The sequence below is a fragment of the Oryctolagus cuniculus genome, chromosome 18 (genome assembly GCF_964237555.1).
Source record: "Oryctolagus cuniculus chromosome 18, mOryCun1.1, whole genome shotgun sequence".
In the NCBI taxonomy this organism is placed as follows: domain Eukaryota; kingdom Metazoa; phylum Chordata; class Mammalia; order Lagomorpha; family Leporidae; genus Oryctolagus; species Oryctolagus cuniculus.
The window spans coordinates 4,378,693-4,392,965 of record NC_091449.1 but is presented as its reverse complement, the minus strand read 5'-3'; the positions used below and the strand labels follow the sequence as shown (position 1 = coordinate 4,392,965).

At 61.3% G+C, this 14,273-nt stretch overlaps 1 protein-coding gene across 1 annotated transcript; it reads right to left on the bottom strand.

The window, feature by feature from the left end:
* Nucleotides 1–825: 825 nt before the first annotated feature.
* LOC138846779 (leukocyte immunoglobulin-like receptor subfamily A member 6) lies at nucleotides 826–13,859 on the bottom strand. The gene is given in 10 exon segments (XM_070063484.1): nucleotides 826–956; nucleotides 1,069–1,119; nucleotides 1,321–1,693; nucleotides 1,760–2,061; nucleotides 2,165–2,452; nucleotides 8,479–8,703; nucleotides 8,706–8,789; nucleotides 8,960–8,992; nucleotides 9,861–9,910; nucleotides 13,759–13,859. Coding segments are annotated over 10 exon segments (1,638 nt in total).
* Between the last annotated feature and the right edge of the window lie 414 nt (nucleotides 13,860–14,273).

The window sequence follows — 14,273 nt, the reverse complement described above, 5'->3', positions numbered from 1 at the left end:
CATCCCTCCAGTCACATGCCCCACACTGACTAAGCTGCTCCAGTCCCCCTTTGCCCTAAGTAACTGCTTGGCTTCCATGGAGTTTGGAGTTCTGCTTCCCTGCATATCACTATGCAGCAGGAACCCGAGGTGCACAGCGGGACCCTGACGGAGGAGCCCCCGGCACCCGGAAGGCAGCTGGGGGCGTCTCTTCCCAGCCCGCATCACAGACCTCACAGGGGCTCCTGGAGGGTGGCCGTAAGACGGCTAGCGGCACCCCCACAGAAAGCATGCTTGTTTCAGAGCGGCCGCTAAGCAGTGCCCAGACACCCGCCCGTCAGTCTCCCGGGCACCGGTTCCCGTGTGACCCTTCTGAGCCCCCACACGCAAGGCGTCCCAAGCCCAGGGAAGGACTCGGGGCCTGAGAGGCCGTGAGCGTCCCGTGTGGGATGGACCTCGCCCACCCTGAAATCCGATTTCGCTCGTTTCTTCCGTTACTTGGCGCAAGCTCCGTGTTCTTGGCTGGAAACGCGGATTCTCACGCATGCGCACTGGGAACTGCATTCACCAGAAACAGAGCCAAAGGCTCCCTGAGGGCGGAGCAAAGCAGAGGCGGGTGCGGGTCTACATGCGGCCTGCAGGTGGCGCTGTCCCACCGGAGAGCCAGGCAGGACAGGGCACAGCCACAGGGCAGAAGTCCACAGCTGAATAAACAGTCCCTGACGCCCCCAGACAGCTCCCAGCACCCACACCGTGGGGGACGGTTCCCCACTGTGCCCGCAGAATCTCCTAGTCTCTGCCCCTTAGGGCGTGGCTTCTCTGACCCAGCGCTGTCCTCTCTCCAGGTCACCGCCGGCCTGCAGCCCGGGTCCTCTTGTGGCTGTACCAAGCCTCCGCCAGCAGAAGTCCGAGGCCCAGCAGGACCAAGCCCGCCACGCCCATGCGGATGAGGTTCTCCAAGGTGTGGTCCTCGGGCGCTGGAGTGGGGGAGTACACGGAGGGGTCACCTAGGCCAGCCCGACCCAGTCACCCAGGACCCCACCTCCCCGCAGCAGCCTGAGCCCTCGGTCCGGCCTGAGGCTGACTCACCAGCGGGGGAGCCTGGCTGGGGGTGCGAGGAGCTGCTGGGCTCTGGTCCCCCTGAGAACAGGGATGGGACATGAGGAGGAGACCCTGCCCTCCCCGTGGACTCAGCACTGAGGACCCGGGCCCTCAGGCTGAAGTCCTCTGCTGTTCCAACTCCCTGGTGAACTACCCTAGGTCCTCTCCCCACCCAGCCCTCTCCTGGGGACAGCCCTTCACTGACCAGGACCACCGAGGACACAGGACTGGAACCCTCACCTGACACCTCGAGCTGCAGGGGTTCACTCGGCCATGACCACAGGTAGTGGTCGGTGCTGTGGCTGCCATAGCACCTGTAGGTGCCCCCGTGGGCCGAGGTCACAGGCCCCAGCGTGAAGGTGGCCTGAGCTGCCATGGCCGAGCCTGGGACACGCAGGCGCTGGGGAGGGGCGCCTGAGCCCACTTTGTGCAGGAGAAAGGTGTCCATCGCCTCCTCAGAGCCACAGCGCAGGGCCACCATTGCTCCCCAGGGCACCGAGGGCCCCGGCTGGGCCTGCAGGGAGGGTTTCCTGTGCATTCCTGGGAGAGAGGATGGCGTGTGGAGGGAGCATCCCACAGCCGGCAGGGTGTGCAGGTGTTCACCACTCCCGCAGGGTCAGCCTTCCTGCAACTCCCGCCCCACCCAGGCTCCATGGGCACCGGGCCCCTCACATGTGACCTGGAGATCCAGGGGCTCACTGGGCAGTGACCACACATGGGGCTGGCTGCTGTGAGCGCGGAAGCACCTGTAGATGCCCCCCTGGGTGCTGTCCACAGGGCCCAGGAGGAAGGTGGCCTGCCACACCCCAGCCCCATGGGAGAACCTGGCTTCCAGGCTGTGCAGGGGGCCGGCACTGCCCTCCTTCAGCAGATGGACAGTGCGGGCATCATCATACTCTGAGCGACAGGAGAGGGACACGGTCCCTCCTGACGCCACCACGGGGCTTGGCTGGGCTGACAGGGAGGGTGCCGGGAACATCCCTGCAGGGGAGGGCAGAGCTGTGTTGGGGGGCTGCCGCCCTGTGCACCCCACTTGGCTTCCTTCTGTGACCTGGAGCCACTCTAGACAGGGGACACCCCTTACCTGTCACCACCAGGATCAGGGGGTCACTGGGCTGGGAGAGGCCGAGCGGGGTCCGATACACACACCAGTACTGCCCTGAGTCGCAGGAGCTCATGGACATGGTGATGGGGAAGTCAGCCTTGTGTCTGGAGTCCTGCTGAGTCCGCACTTCCCAGGGCTGAGGGCTGCCCTCTTTATACACACGATAGACCTCAGCCTGCAGAGACCCCTGGCACCAGAGGGTCACAGGGCTCCCCACGGCGACCAGGGGGCCTGGGTCGGCCCAGATGGAGGGCTTGGGGAAGGTCACTGGAAGGGAATCAGAGCTGTAGACCCCGGGTGCCGCCCCTCCCCACCCCATTCCCCAGCTCCACTCCCAGCCCCTCCCAGCCATCACCATCAGCCCAGCCCCCCTGGGCTCCTTAACCTGAGCTGTCTGGATTCCCTGGCGCTGAGCCAGGTCAGGGGAGACTCACCCGCCTGTACCCCACCCCCTGGCACCCGGCACAGCCCAGGAAGAGAGGTCCCCGTGAGAGCTGCTCCCCACTCCCACCCCTGCTGAGACGCCCAGGCCTGCCCTGGTCCTCTGAGCCCTGGGGTCCCAGCTGGGGCAGGGCACTGTCCCCCCCGCACCTGTGAGGGGTCCCATTGTCCCCGTGTCCCCGGCTCACCCAGACAGAGGAGGGCAGTGAGGGCCGGGGTCTGGGCCCCGCCGCCCATGGTCCCGTGGAGCAGAGTAGCTGTGAGGGGCACAGGCCCAGAGCCCGGCTGGAGATGAGCGGGGAGACGTCACGGGTTCCTCATCTGCGGCCTCACAGGAAGGGAGCAGCCCCTCCCCGACCTCCCCCGCTGTCCCTCAGGATGGGTCCCAGGACACAGCGGGTTCTGGGGACAGCTAGGACCAGGCCCCCGCCTCCGCTGCCCCCTTCGCTGTGCCTGCCCAGCCTCCCTCCTCTCTGCCAGCCCCACCCAGGGTGTGCCCCTTGTGGGCGGGGCTCAGGAGCTGCCTGGTGAGGGTTTGGTTCTCCCTGCAGAGGCCGGGTGGCCGAGACATGCACTTCCCTTTCCTGACTGTTGAGTGCAGGTGTGGGGGCTGGGGCGGGGGGAGGGGAGGGGAGGGCTGGATCCCGTGGGGAGGGTGACGGAATCTTCCAGGCCTTTTGGAGCTGCCAGGAGCAAATGAAGAAGGCAGACCCTGCAGAGGTGTGGCTGAGCTGCAGCCCAGCTGTGCCTGTGGAAGGTGCAGGATGGCCCACAACAGGGGACACGGGCCTGGGTGCGGTCCTGCTGGCAGATGACTGGCCCGGGCCTGGTGGGGGCTTGAAGAGGGGAGGGTGTCTGGGGGCAGAGGCCCCTAGCTCCTCTGGGAACTGAGAGCATGGTGGTGCCCTGGTCCCAAGCCAGCCGGAGACTCATGGTGCATATACTGTGCCCGGTTTCTCATTTGATGGAGGGGGACTGGGAGCAGGTTCTAGGCTACTGCGTGGCCACAATCTGCGTAGGGCTGGGGGTCCCTGGCACCTGCTTCCTGAGCCCGCCACGGCCTCTCCTCCCCTGGTCTGAGCACCTGGGCTCCGTGCTCCTGGATGACATGGGGGTGCCGCTTCCTGAGCGACCTGAACAGGTGACGTCGTCCTCCAGCGTCTCTGTGGTGGGGGGATGCCCGACACCTGCCCTCTCTGGTTGGCCGTGGCTGCAACACTCCAGTCTCAGGGTCCTGCAGTGTCCCTTCCAGATTCAGACGTGGGGACAGCACCGTTCTGGTAGGGGCCGCTCCTCAGACGTCCCTAGGAGCGCCCAAGGACCCAAAGGTGAATCTGAAGCAGTGCCAGGTCCCAGACAGAATGGATGAACCCATCCTCAACCATGTTTGGGGGTGGAGGTGAGAGGGCAGGCTCTCAGCTGCCTGCTCTTGGGCGGGGGGCCCCAGGTGAGAACCCAGGACAGCATATCACAGGAAAGACACTGACAGGCATCTGTCCTTTCCTTAGCCCTGCGTCTGGTTGAGAGGAAGTCCCCCTCCCAGAAAACAGGGGCTGGCAAAGCGTGCATGCAGTGGGGTTCACAGCAGAGCTGCAGAAACGCAACCACCCCCTCTGGCCTCGCCCCAGAAGGAAGCCCCACACCATGCAGAGGCCAGCCCCGCCAGCCCTGCCCAGCCCCAGGGCTCTGTGGGCTCCCAGCCCTGGGTGTTTCTGGGAACAGTGCTATGTGGGGCCTTTGTGTGTGGCTGCACCCCATGCCACATGCATCCTCACTTCACGGCTTCCTGGGGCTCAGCAGAGTTCCTACGGAGACAGGGACCCACCTCCCTGAGCCCCGCATCTCCGGTGCACATCTGGCTCCTGTCCCTGGCGGATGCCTGTGTGCACAGTCCCTGGATGGTTGTCAGGGCTTCCCCCTGGCCCTCAGCAGTGAGAACGCTCCACAGAGCCTGCACTCAGCACACTGGTGAGCACTGCGCCTGTCCATGACCCTTGCCAGGATGTGGTTTGATGGGAGCGCCTGACTCCGTGCAGGGGGTGGGTTGCTCTGTGCTGTGCCGAGGCTGGGTCTGGTGCTTTGAGGAACTACGAGCCTCTTTCCACAGTGGCCAAACCTTTGCACATTTCAGCCGCATCTCAGCGCTGCGATTTCCCCACACCCTGACCACACTCAGCTTACTATGTCTTCCAGAAGTGACCAGTGTGGTGGGTGTTGGGGTTTTACTGGTGAATGGCAGGGTTTTTATCTTCGCGGAAGAAAGAATTCAGGTGTGAGACAGAGAGTAGTAGATAGTAAAATAGCAATGTTTATTAGGGAAGGGGCATCCGTAAGAACGGATGGGTCCCTCTCCAGACAGAACCTGAGAGAGTGCCCAGGCGCTCACACTGGGGGGAGCGCGAGGTTACATGCTTGAGTGGAGAGTACACCTGCCAGGCCAGTTGGGCAGCTCAGCAGTGAGGCAGAGGGCTGAGCTTGCAGCCTGGTTGAGGCCGGGAGTTTTTAAGGGGATGGGTCTTGCCTCCCTACCTCTGCTCCTCTTGAAACAAAGGACTTCTTGGATGCAAATAGAAAAACTCCTGAGTTTCCCCCCCTGAAGGTATCAGACAGGAGGAATTTGGCTGGCACCGCCCTGGGTTAGAGGAAGGGTGAGCAAGACGCCCTGGAAGATCAGGATCTGGAGCAGGGCATTTGAAATGCAGACACTGGGCTGCATCTGGAAGATGATCAGGCAGAAGGGGAGCGGACCCCACCTGGCAGGTTATCGGGTAGAAGGGGGCAGGGCAGGATGCAACTACTGGGCTGCCCCTGAACCGTTATCAGATGACTCTGAGATGCATATGCTGGTCCTAGAGGCCTTTGTCACACACACATAAGCTCTTATCTGACCTCCTACCTAACAGGGGGTGCCTCTCTGTGGCATTATTTTCCCTTCCCTTCCCTTGGGCTGAGTGAGTGGCAGCCTTGCTTTTCCTGCTGTGGCTTCCAGATCTTTACACAATGTGTTCCTTGTCTTTATGTTCCCTTGAGAGCTGTCCATGATGCACAGACTTCTGAAGTTTTGGGGGTGATCAATTCAGCCATTTTCCCATTTGTTCCTCATACTTTCAGAATCACAGCTAAGATGCTGTGATGAATTCTGAGATCACCTTTATCCAGGTATTTTCTTCTAGGTGTGTTAAATTTTTTTTAAAAGAATGATACATTTATTTGAGAGGGAGAGATACAGAGTGGGGAGAGACAGAGACAGAGGTTTCCCATCAGCTGGCTCACTCCCCAGATGGCTGGGCCAGGCTGAAGCCAGAAGCCAGGTGCTTCTTCTGGGTCTCCCACGTGGGTGCAGGGATGTGGTAGAATAAGAAGGCCATGCCAAGATGGCCACTGGCGATGTAGCCTGCCTGGCAACAGGCTGTGATTGGATGGCTATAGAAACTGCCTGGCAACAGGCTGTGATTGGTTAGGGCTTAAACCACCCTTGACGGGATTTGGTGCCTTGGCTATATAAGCTGCTGTCCCAACTGAAATAAATGAGTTGCAGGCTGCTTGCTTCTGGCCTGCTTTACCCAGCTCCCCGGGTCCGTGTGGTGACTCTGTGCCACTTGCCCCCAATGTGCTCCTCTTCACAGAACGAATCCACAGCAACACAGGGACCCAAGCACTTGGGCCATCCTCTACTACTTTCCCAGACACATAAGTAGGGAGCTGGATCGTCAGTGGAACAGCCAGGACTCCAACCGGTAGCCATATGTGATGCCAGCGCTGCAGCTGTTGGCTTTACTCCCTAAGCTACGCTGTGGTGGGGTGGAGTCCCCAGACCATTAATTGGAAACATGGGAGAAGTATCCAGGCACACCCTCAACTCTGCCTCACTGAACTGTGTGGGAAATGCAAACTTGCACCGCACAGACAAGCAGAATAATCAGCCATCAGAGGAAGCCGGGCAGGCATCCACACTCTTCCAGAACACCGGGTGCTGCCGTCCGCCAGAGCCAACCGTGTTGTAGGTTTACTTTAGGCGAGCACTGAGAAATCCAGGTGACCTTGAACTTTCTGTGCCTGAAGAAACCCTGCACACACTTTCAGTCTTTCACTTCTGTGTGGTCCTCTCAGAGGGCAGACGCCCATGGTCATCTGGGATTTTACCTTAGAGTTTGATGAGCCACAAGCTTTTTAAAATATTTATTTGAAAGTCAGAGTTATAGAGAGAAGGATTGAGAGAGGTATCCATCTGCTGGTTCAGTCCCAATGGGCCCTCACAGCCGGAGCTCGGCTGATCCCCAGCCAGGAGCCAGGTGCTTCTTCTGAGTCCCGCAGATGGATGCAGGGGCCTAAGCACTTGGGCCATCTGCTGCTGCTTTCCCAGACCATAGCATAGAACTGGATCGGAAGTGGAGCAGCCAGGACTCGAACTGGTACCCACAGGGGATGCCGGCACCACAGGCGGCAGCTTTTATGCATAACGCCACACTGCCAGCCTGGATCCTTTAACTGTGACCTCCCACATCTGAGCCCACGTGTCATCGCCTCCTCTGGTGAGTGCAATTTAGAATCCATCTTGAGTGACTGGAGTCCTGCCCATTTCCTGGCACAATTGCTAAAGGTCAAGGGGAGCGAATCCTGGCGTCACTGCCCTCTAGGTGGGCTCCTTTGGACACTCAGAGCCACTGAGCTGTGTGGGGTCCCTGCAGAGGAACAGCACAGAACCCCACGGGAGCCTGCAGGGCGGTGGGCAGGGCTGCGGGAGGCCGGAGCCCCTTCCCAGAATGTGCGTGGGAGCCCGGGGAAGCAGCACCGCCAGCCGCCCACCTGGGTCCCTGCCCCTGAGCAGGATTCCTGCAACCCCAGGTGAGCTCCGCCCGCTTCCCGGGGCTTCTCACCGTGCATGCCCGGCCTCCCCCATCCCCCGCCCCAGGGAGCAGCCTCTCTGACGTGTGTTGTCCAGCGGCCCAGGTCCTTCTCTGGCTGTACCAAGCCTAGGCCAGCAAAAGCCCGAGGCCCAGCAGGACCAAGCCTACCACGCCCATGCGGGTGAGGTTCTCCAAGGTGTGATCCTGGGTGCTGAGGCTGGGTGCGTGCACGGAGGGCTCACCTAGCCCCTCCAGCCTCAGTCAACCAGGACCCCACCTCCCCGCAGCTGCCTGAGCCCTGGGTCAGGCCTGTAGCTCACTAACCAGTGGAGGAGCCTGGCTGGGGGTGCGAGGGGCTACTGGGCTCCGGTCCCCCTGAGAACAGGGCGGGGACGGTGACAAAGAGGAGACCCTGGCCCTGCCGTGGACTTGTACTTCCAGGCCCCCATGTCTGGCGACGCAACTCAGCGTGGCCCTCTGATGAGCTGCCTCCATGTCACCCTGTCGGGCTGCCCTGTGCTGCTGGGTCACCAGGGGAGCCGCACAGGGGCCGGGCCACTCAGCACCCACAGCTTGGCAAGCTTCTCCCTATAGGAGCAGGTCCAGGGCCCATACTGCACCATGGCCTGTGCCGCTGCGTCCCCGCAGTCTGTGACCTGGTCTAGAGGCCCACAGCCCCTGGGGTGTGAGTGAGTCCCGTCCTGGGCAGGTCCTGTCCAGTGCTGCATCTACCTCAGCCCCTGTGGGAGCCTGGCCCGGGGCTGCCGGCCAGGGTGCTGGGCCGACCCCGAGTCCTGTGTGACCCCGTCAGGCCCTCTGCAGGGACCACTGAGGGCCCTGCTGGGTCAGGTGGGAAGAGGGGCGGGGCTGCACCCTGGCTCCGCCCACACCCTTCTCCCTCTTGCCCTGCAGTCCCACCACCCTCACTCTGGGTGTCTGGCCCAGGAGCCCAGGCCCCGCACCCAATTCCCATCTACGCCTCCTCTCAGCGTCCCTGTGACCTACCCAGCTCCTGCTCAGGTGTGGCTTCCTCACTGTCACCCCAGCTCCAGGGCGGCACTGGGCTCTGAGCAGCCAGCAGCACTGAGGCAGACACAGCGGTAGCGCCCCGCGTACACCTCGGCCATGAGAGGGTGGGGAACTTGGCCTTGTTTCCGGGCTCCAGGGGCATCGCTCTGTCCCAGGGCTCTGGGATTCCCTCTCTATAGAGACGGCACTCCTTGGCCTCCAGGGTCCCCGACACCACAGGGCCCCAGGCCTGCCCAGGGCGATCACAGAGCCTGGCTCAGCCCGGAGGCTAGGTCTGGGGAGGGTCCCTGGAAGGAAACCAGAGGCTGGGTCACAGGACCACGTCCCCTCGCAGGCCAGGACCCTCCCAGATGCCCTCCTCACCAGACAGGGCTGCTGTCCCCACCCCAGCTGCCCGGGGTGGCCCTTGTCCCATGGGGTGGGGGTGGGGGACCCGGCACAGTGGGGGCACGCTCACCTGCCTGCACTCGGGTCCTGGGCCCGCACAGCCCTGGAGGAGAGCTCCCCGTGAGGGGTTGCCCCTGCCCCTGCGCCTGTCCTCTCCTCCCTGGGGCTCCTGAGCCTGGTGTCTCCAAGGAGCAGGACCTGGCTGTGGGCGGGGCCGGGCGGTGGGCGGGGGCGGGGTCCCTCCCAGAGCAGGGTCTCCCCTCCCCGTCTTCCCGTCTCCCCCAGGCAGAGCAGGACCACGAGGGCGGGGTCATGGCGTCCTCTCCGCCGGCCCCAGCACAGCGCCCGCGGCACGGACACACACCGGGTGTGGACGCTCGGAGGCCGGGTCCTCCCAGCATCGCAGGGCTGTTCCGTCCACACCCCACAGGAAGGGGCACCGCCCCCACCGCAGCCAGGCCCTCAGTCCCCAGGATGGGGGCACAGACGCCCTGCAGGGATGGGGCCCCGCCCCGCCCCGCCCTGTCAGCCGGCTCCGCCCTCCTCTCCCAGGGCCAGGACCCAGCACCAAGGACACGGGCCTCCCGGAGCCGCCCCTCAGGTGGGCTGATGCGCCCCGGGGTGGGGTCGTTCCCGCCCTCAGCCCCTCCTGTGGGGTTGCAGCCCGGCCACTTCCGGAGGACGCAGGTGGGCACAGCCCCGCTCCCGCCCGGCCCGGAGGTCCCGGGGCCCGACCCAGGGCGGGGGAGGCCCGGACGCCCCCTCCGCCGCGGACGCCGCTCCCACGCCCCTCAGCCACAGCTTCCCCTGACCCGACCACCCCGCTGCGGGGCCCTGAGGCCTCCCAGGACCTGCGCCGCCCCCTCCCTGCCGCCTGCCCTGACTCCCGGGGGAGGCGCCCTCACTGCGTCCCCTCACACACCCCTCTGCCCTGAGCCTCAGCTTCCCCGTGTGGGCGGACACGGACTCACCTGAGGCGGCCTCGCGCACACGCACACCGACTCTGGACTGCGCATTAGTACTTTGACAAGGGATTGCGCAGGCGCACACCGCCACTGGCCTCGGGGACACAGCCCAACACGTGACTGTACAGGCGCAGAAGACAGGACTGCGCATGCGTACGATCACATGCTACTCAGACACACAACGACACGAGACTGCGCAGGCGCACGTGGACATGCTGCGCTCACACGTCACTGAGGGGAGTGCGCGCTGCTTTGCCGCTGTCTCCGTAGAGGAAGAGTGCGGACCTTGTAGGAAACGTGAACCCTGACTGCTGCTCTGCGCGGCCCTGCAAGTCCTCGCCAGACCAGGTGGGCGAGAAGAAGCCACAGAAGCGTCCATATTTGGAAGGAAGCCATGTCGGCTCTTTCCTGATGACGTCATCTTACCTAAAGACAACCCAACGTCTCAACCAGAAACTGCCCTCACTGGTCACAGTCAGGTCGCAGGATCGCGGTCCACACACGAACTCCCGTCAGCGCTCCAAGGGAAATCCACACAGCTCCACTTAGCAGAGCCCAGACCTCCAGCAGCCTGGAGTAAAACAAAACTCATGATTTACATGGAAACACAAAAGCCCCATTTGAGCAGTGGGCAAAGCACTTGAATTGACGTTCCGGAGAGAAGATGTGATGACTGACAGGAGGATGCAAAATCTCTCAGACAAAAACAGCTTTGTCTGTGTCTGATGAGCTGTGACTTCTGGTAATGTATTGAACGCCATCGATTCTTTAGTATCAAGCAACCCGTGCCTGCCTTCACCACCACCAACCAACCGGTGTGCTCATCTCCCCTGCATTCTCTCTTCTTATAGGAACGAGTAATCTTTGTGAGCGTTTTCTTGGGAGTCTAAGTTTACGGGAGTTCCGTCCAGGATTTCCCCATCTGACTGTTTCCGTCTCTGGTTTTGATTGCACTTTCTCCTTGCCTGATCCTGATATAACGTTCCTTTTTCCTGTCCTTGGGAACAGTGTATGTAAATTTGGGAGTGTGTGGGCATGCATGTGTATGTGTGTTTCCTACCTGAATAAATGTGTGGGAGGAATTCCCATGAAGCTTTGCAGCCTGGCGTTTAGACTGAGGGAGAATGTTGGATTCCCGAGTCACGGCGTCGTCAGGTGTCAGGGCACGTTTTGGTCAGCCACAGTCGCCTGTACGCCGGCGCCCCCAACATTCTAATGAAGCTGACAGCTGCCGACCTCATCGTACTCTTGCTGCGCGGCTTCTGCGGGCAGAGTCCTAGATACGCAGGTCTGCACCACTGCAGGAGGACGCCCGGCCCCCGGTGGATATTCTCATAGGAATACAGCAGCCAGCTCTGCCGTTCCCAGCCCAGGAGTGAACGGCGGAGTTCAGAGCCCAGAGTGAAGTAGGCGCCATCATGCAGGTGTGTGCCGGGACTCCTTGATGTCCCATGACCAGACTCACCCGGCACAGGGTTCCTAGAGCCGAGTCCCACCAGTACAGGACATGTGGGTGGATTTACTGCAACTCCCTGTTCCCATGAATTCAGTTCCTTTTATTTATTTATCTATATTTTTGAAGGGCAGAGTTACCGGGGAAGCGGGGGTATGTGGTCTTCCATCCACTGGTCCACTCCCCAGATGGCTGCAGTGGTTATGGTACACCAAGCTGAAGTCAGGGGCTTGGAACTCCATCCAGGTTTCCACATGGGTGCAGGTGCCCAAGCACGTGGACTTCTCCTGCTGCTTTCTCAAGTGCATCAGCTGGGAACTGGATTCTGTGGAGCAGCTGGGACTCGAACCCGTGCTCCCTTGTGGGATGCTGGCGTCTCAGGCAGCACCTTCACTCGCTGAGTCACAACGCCAGCCCACGTTCAATTATTATTTTTTTTACCAAAGAAACCTTTCATTTAATGAATACAAATTTCGTAAGTACAACTTTAGGAATAGAGAGATTCTTCCCACACTCCCACTCCTCCTCCTCCACACTCTCCCACTCCAAGTCCCATTCTCCACTAAGATTCATTTTCTATCAAATGTGTTTTTAAAAAAGATTTATGTATTTAGTTGAGAGTTACACAGAGAGAAAAGGAGAAGCAGAGAGAGACAGAGAAAGAGAGGTCTTCCATCCATTGGTTCACTCCCCAATTGGCCACAAGAGCTGGAGCTACACGGATATGCAGCAAGGAGCCAGGAGCTTCCTCTAGGTCTCCCAAATGAGTTCAGTGACCCAGGATTTGGGTCATCTTCTACTTCTTTCCCAGGCCATAGCAGAGAGCTGGAACAGAAGTGAAGCAGCTGGGACTTGAACCAGAGCCCATATAGGATGCCGGCGATTCAGGCCAGGGCGTTAAACTGCTGTGCCACAGCGCCGGCCCCTTCAATCAAATTTATACTAAGACCCACTCTATACTAAGTAAATATTTCAACAATTTGCACACACACACACACACACACACAGTGTGGAGAACTAGTTTTACAGTTAATTCTTATAATACAACTCATGAAGATAGAGGTCCTGCATGGGTTTTAGTGCACAGTGATTCCTGTTGTTGATTTAACAATTAACAGCGTCATCCCTGCTCCCCGAGGCTGAGAGGGCCAAGGGCCAACTCTGCCCAGTTCCCAGCTGCACTCAGGGGCGGGCTCCGTGGGACCGGGGTGCATGGGGGTCTGGGCGCAGCGTCCCATGCTCGGGCCCACAGAGCGTGCACTGCTCCCCGCGTATTTTAAAGGCGAGGGGCATCCGCCGTGCCCAGGGTGAGGTTTAGGAGGGTCCTGAGCTCATGGGTCCTGGGGCGGCGCTGCCCTAGAGCACCCACGTGCGCGCCTGTCCACGGCCCAGAGCACCCCTGAGTCCTGGCCTGGGTTTCCCAGGCGCTTCCTCTGGGCGGGCGAGTCGTTGGCCACCCCAGCCTCTGTCCCCTCTCGGAGGTCGGGGCTGGAAGGTCCACAGGCGAGCAAGGATGGCCCAGTGTGCCGTGGCTCCTCAGTCTTTGCAGACCCCGCCGTCTACCTCTCCCGTGTGGGAGACGAGGAGACGGCCTCTCCCCCGCCGGCTCTGGAGCTGTCCCAGACCCGAGAGCAGACGCCACCCGGTGAGCGAAAGTTCCTCAGAAACCACAGGGTGCGGGAGACAGAGTCACTGAGAGCCGAGCGCCCATTGGCTACCTCTCACCATGGCCGCATATACCCACAATACCCCGGGCGGCCTGGGGGCTGGGGTTGTACCTCAGCCCCACCCCCGAACTAGGAAGGTGGGGTCTGGGGGCAGGGCCAGAAACGTCAGCGGGTCTCATAGCAACGGCTGAGCCCACCTCCTGTTAAAGATGGGACGAGCTCATTCGGCCCCTGAGCAGGAAGTCCTGCCCCCTGCTGCATCCTGGGAGCCAATCACAGAGCTCGGGGGAAGTCCACTTCCTTTGGCCCAACCATGCACAGGCCGGAAGTCAATCCTAACCCGAAGGAAGTTTGTCTTCTAAGTTGAGCGTGGTTGGTGTTGGGTGTTTCCGGGAGTACATGTTCGCTCTGGGGTTTCTGGGAGGACTTTCTGGGTCTTGGAGCAGAACTGCCCTTTGTAAGCGCCGGTTTGGAGAGCAGGCTGCCAGCGGCTCTATTCAATGTTCTTTCCCTTCTAATATTTTCTAAGGCGCTTCATTAAATGTAACTTATATCCCAAAGAACCTACCCTGCACAGTGCTGACCCACAGAGCAGGTCCGTCACCTGTCAGCATCCCTTGGGCCCCCCGTGGAGACCTGCCCACCCCACCCCAGTGATTTGGGAGGAGGGGCTGCCCTCGCTCAGCCTCGCGCTGCCGGAGGCACTCAGGTGCCAGTCATGGAGGCTAAGGCTGGGCCGCACGGCTCACAGTTTATCATCTGGTGTCCAGCCCCACCCACGTACCTGCAGACACAGCCTGGGGGCCACTGCAGAGCCACCTGCTGCTGCCGCTCCGTGTGGCGGGGCCAGAACCCGCCGCCTCCAGCTGGGCCTTTGCCCTTCATTCTGGGTGGGATCAGCCCCGTGGTCGTGCTCAGAGAGAATGGCCTTGGCCAGAGGGAGGGTCCTCTCAGGGAGGACCCTGTGTGCTCCCTGCTGCCATGGCTCCCTGCACGCAAAGGCCTGGCAGTGGAAACCGGAAGCATCTGACCCTGTGAGCACCGGAGGTTAATTAAAATCCCCCACCAGCGATCATATCCGGGTGACGGGGAGGCACAGGGAGGGAGGACTCAGTGGCTGTCCACGGGGCGGCTCTGGGGCAGACCAGGAAACCAGTGCTCCCCAGATCCTGTGCCCACGGCTTGTCTGTGCAAGACCGAAAGAAGCCTTTGGAATCTGGAGCAAACCAGCATACGGGCCGGGACGCTTCGGGTCCGTGGGCTCAGCAGGGGTGGTCTTTGCCACCTGTGGGACACCGG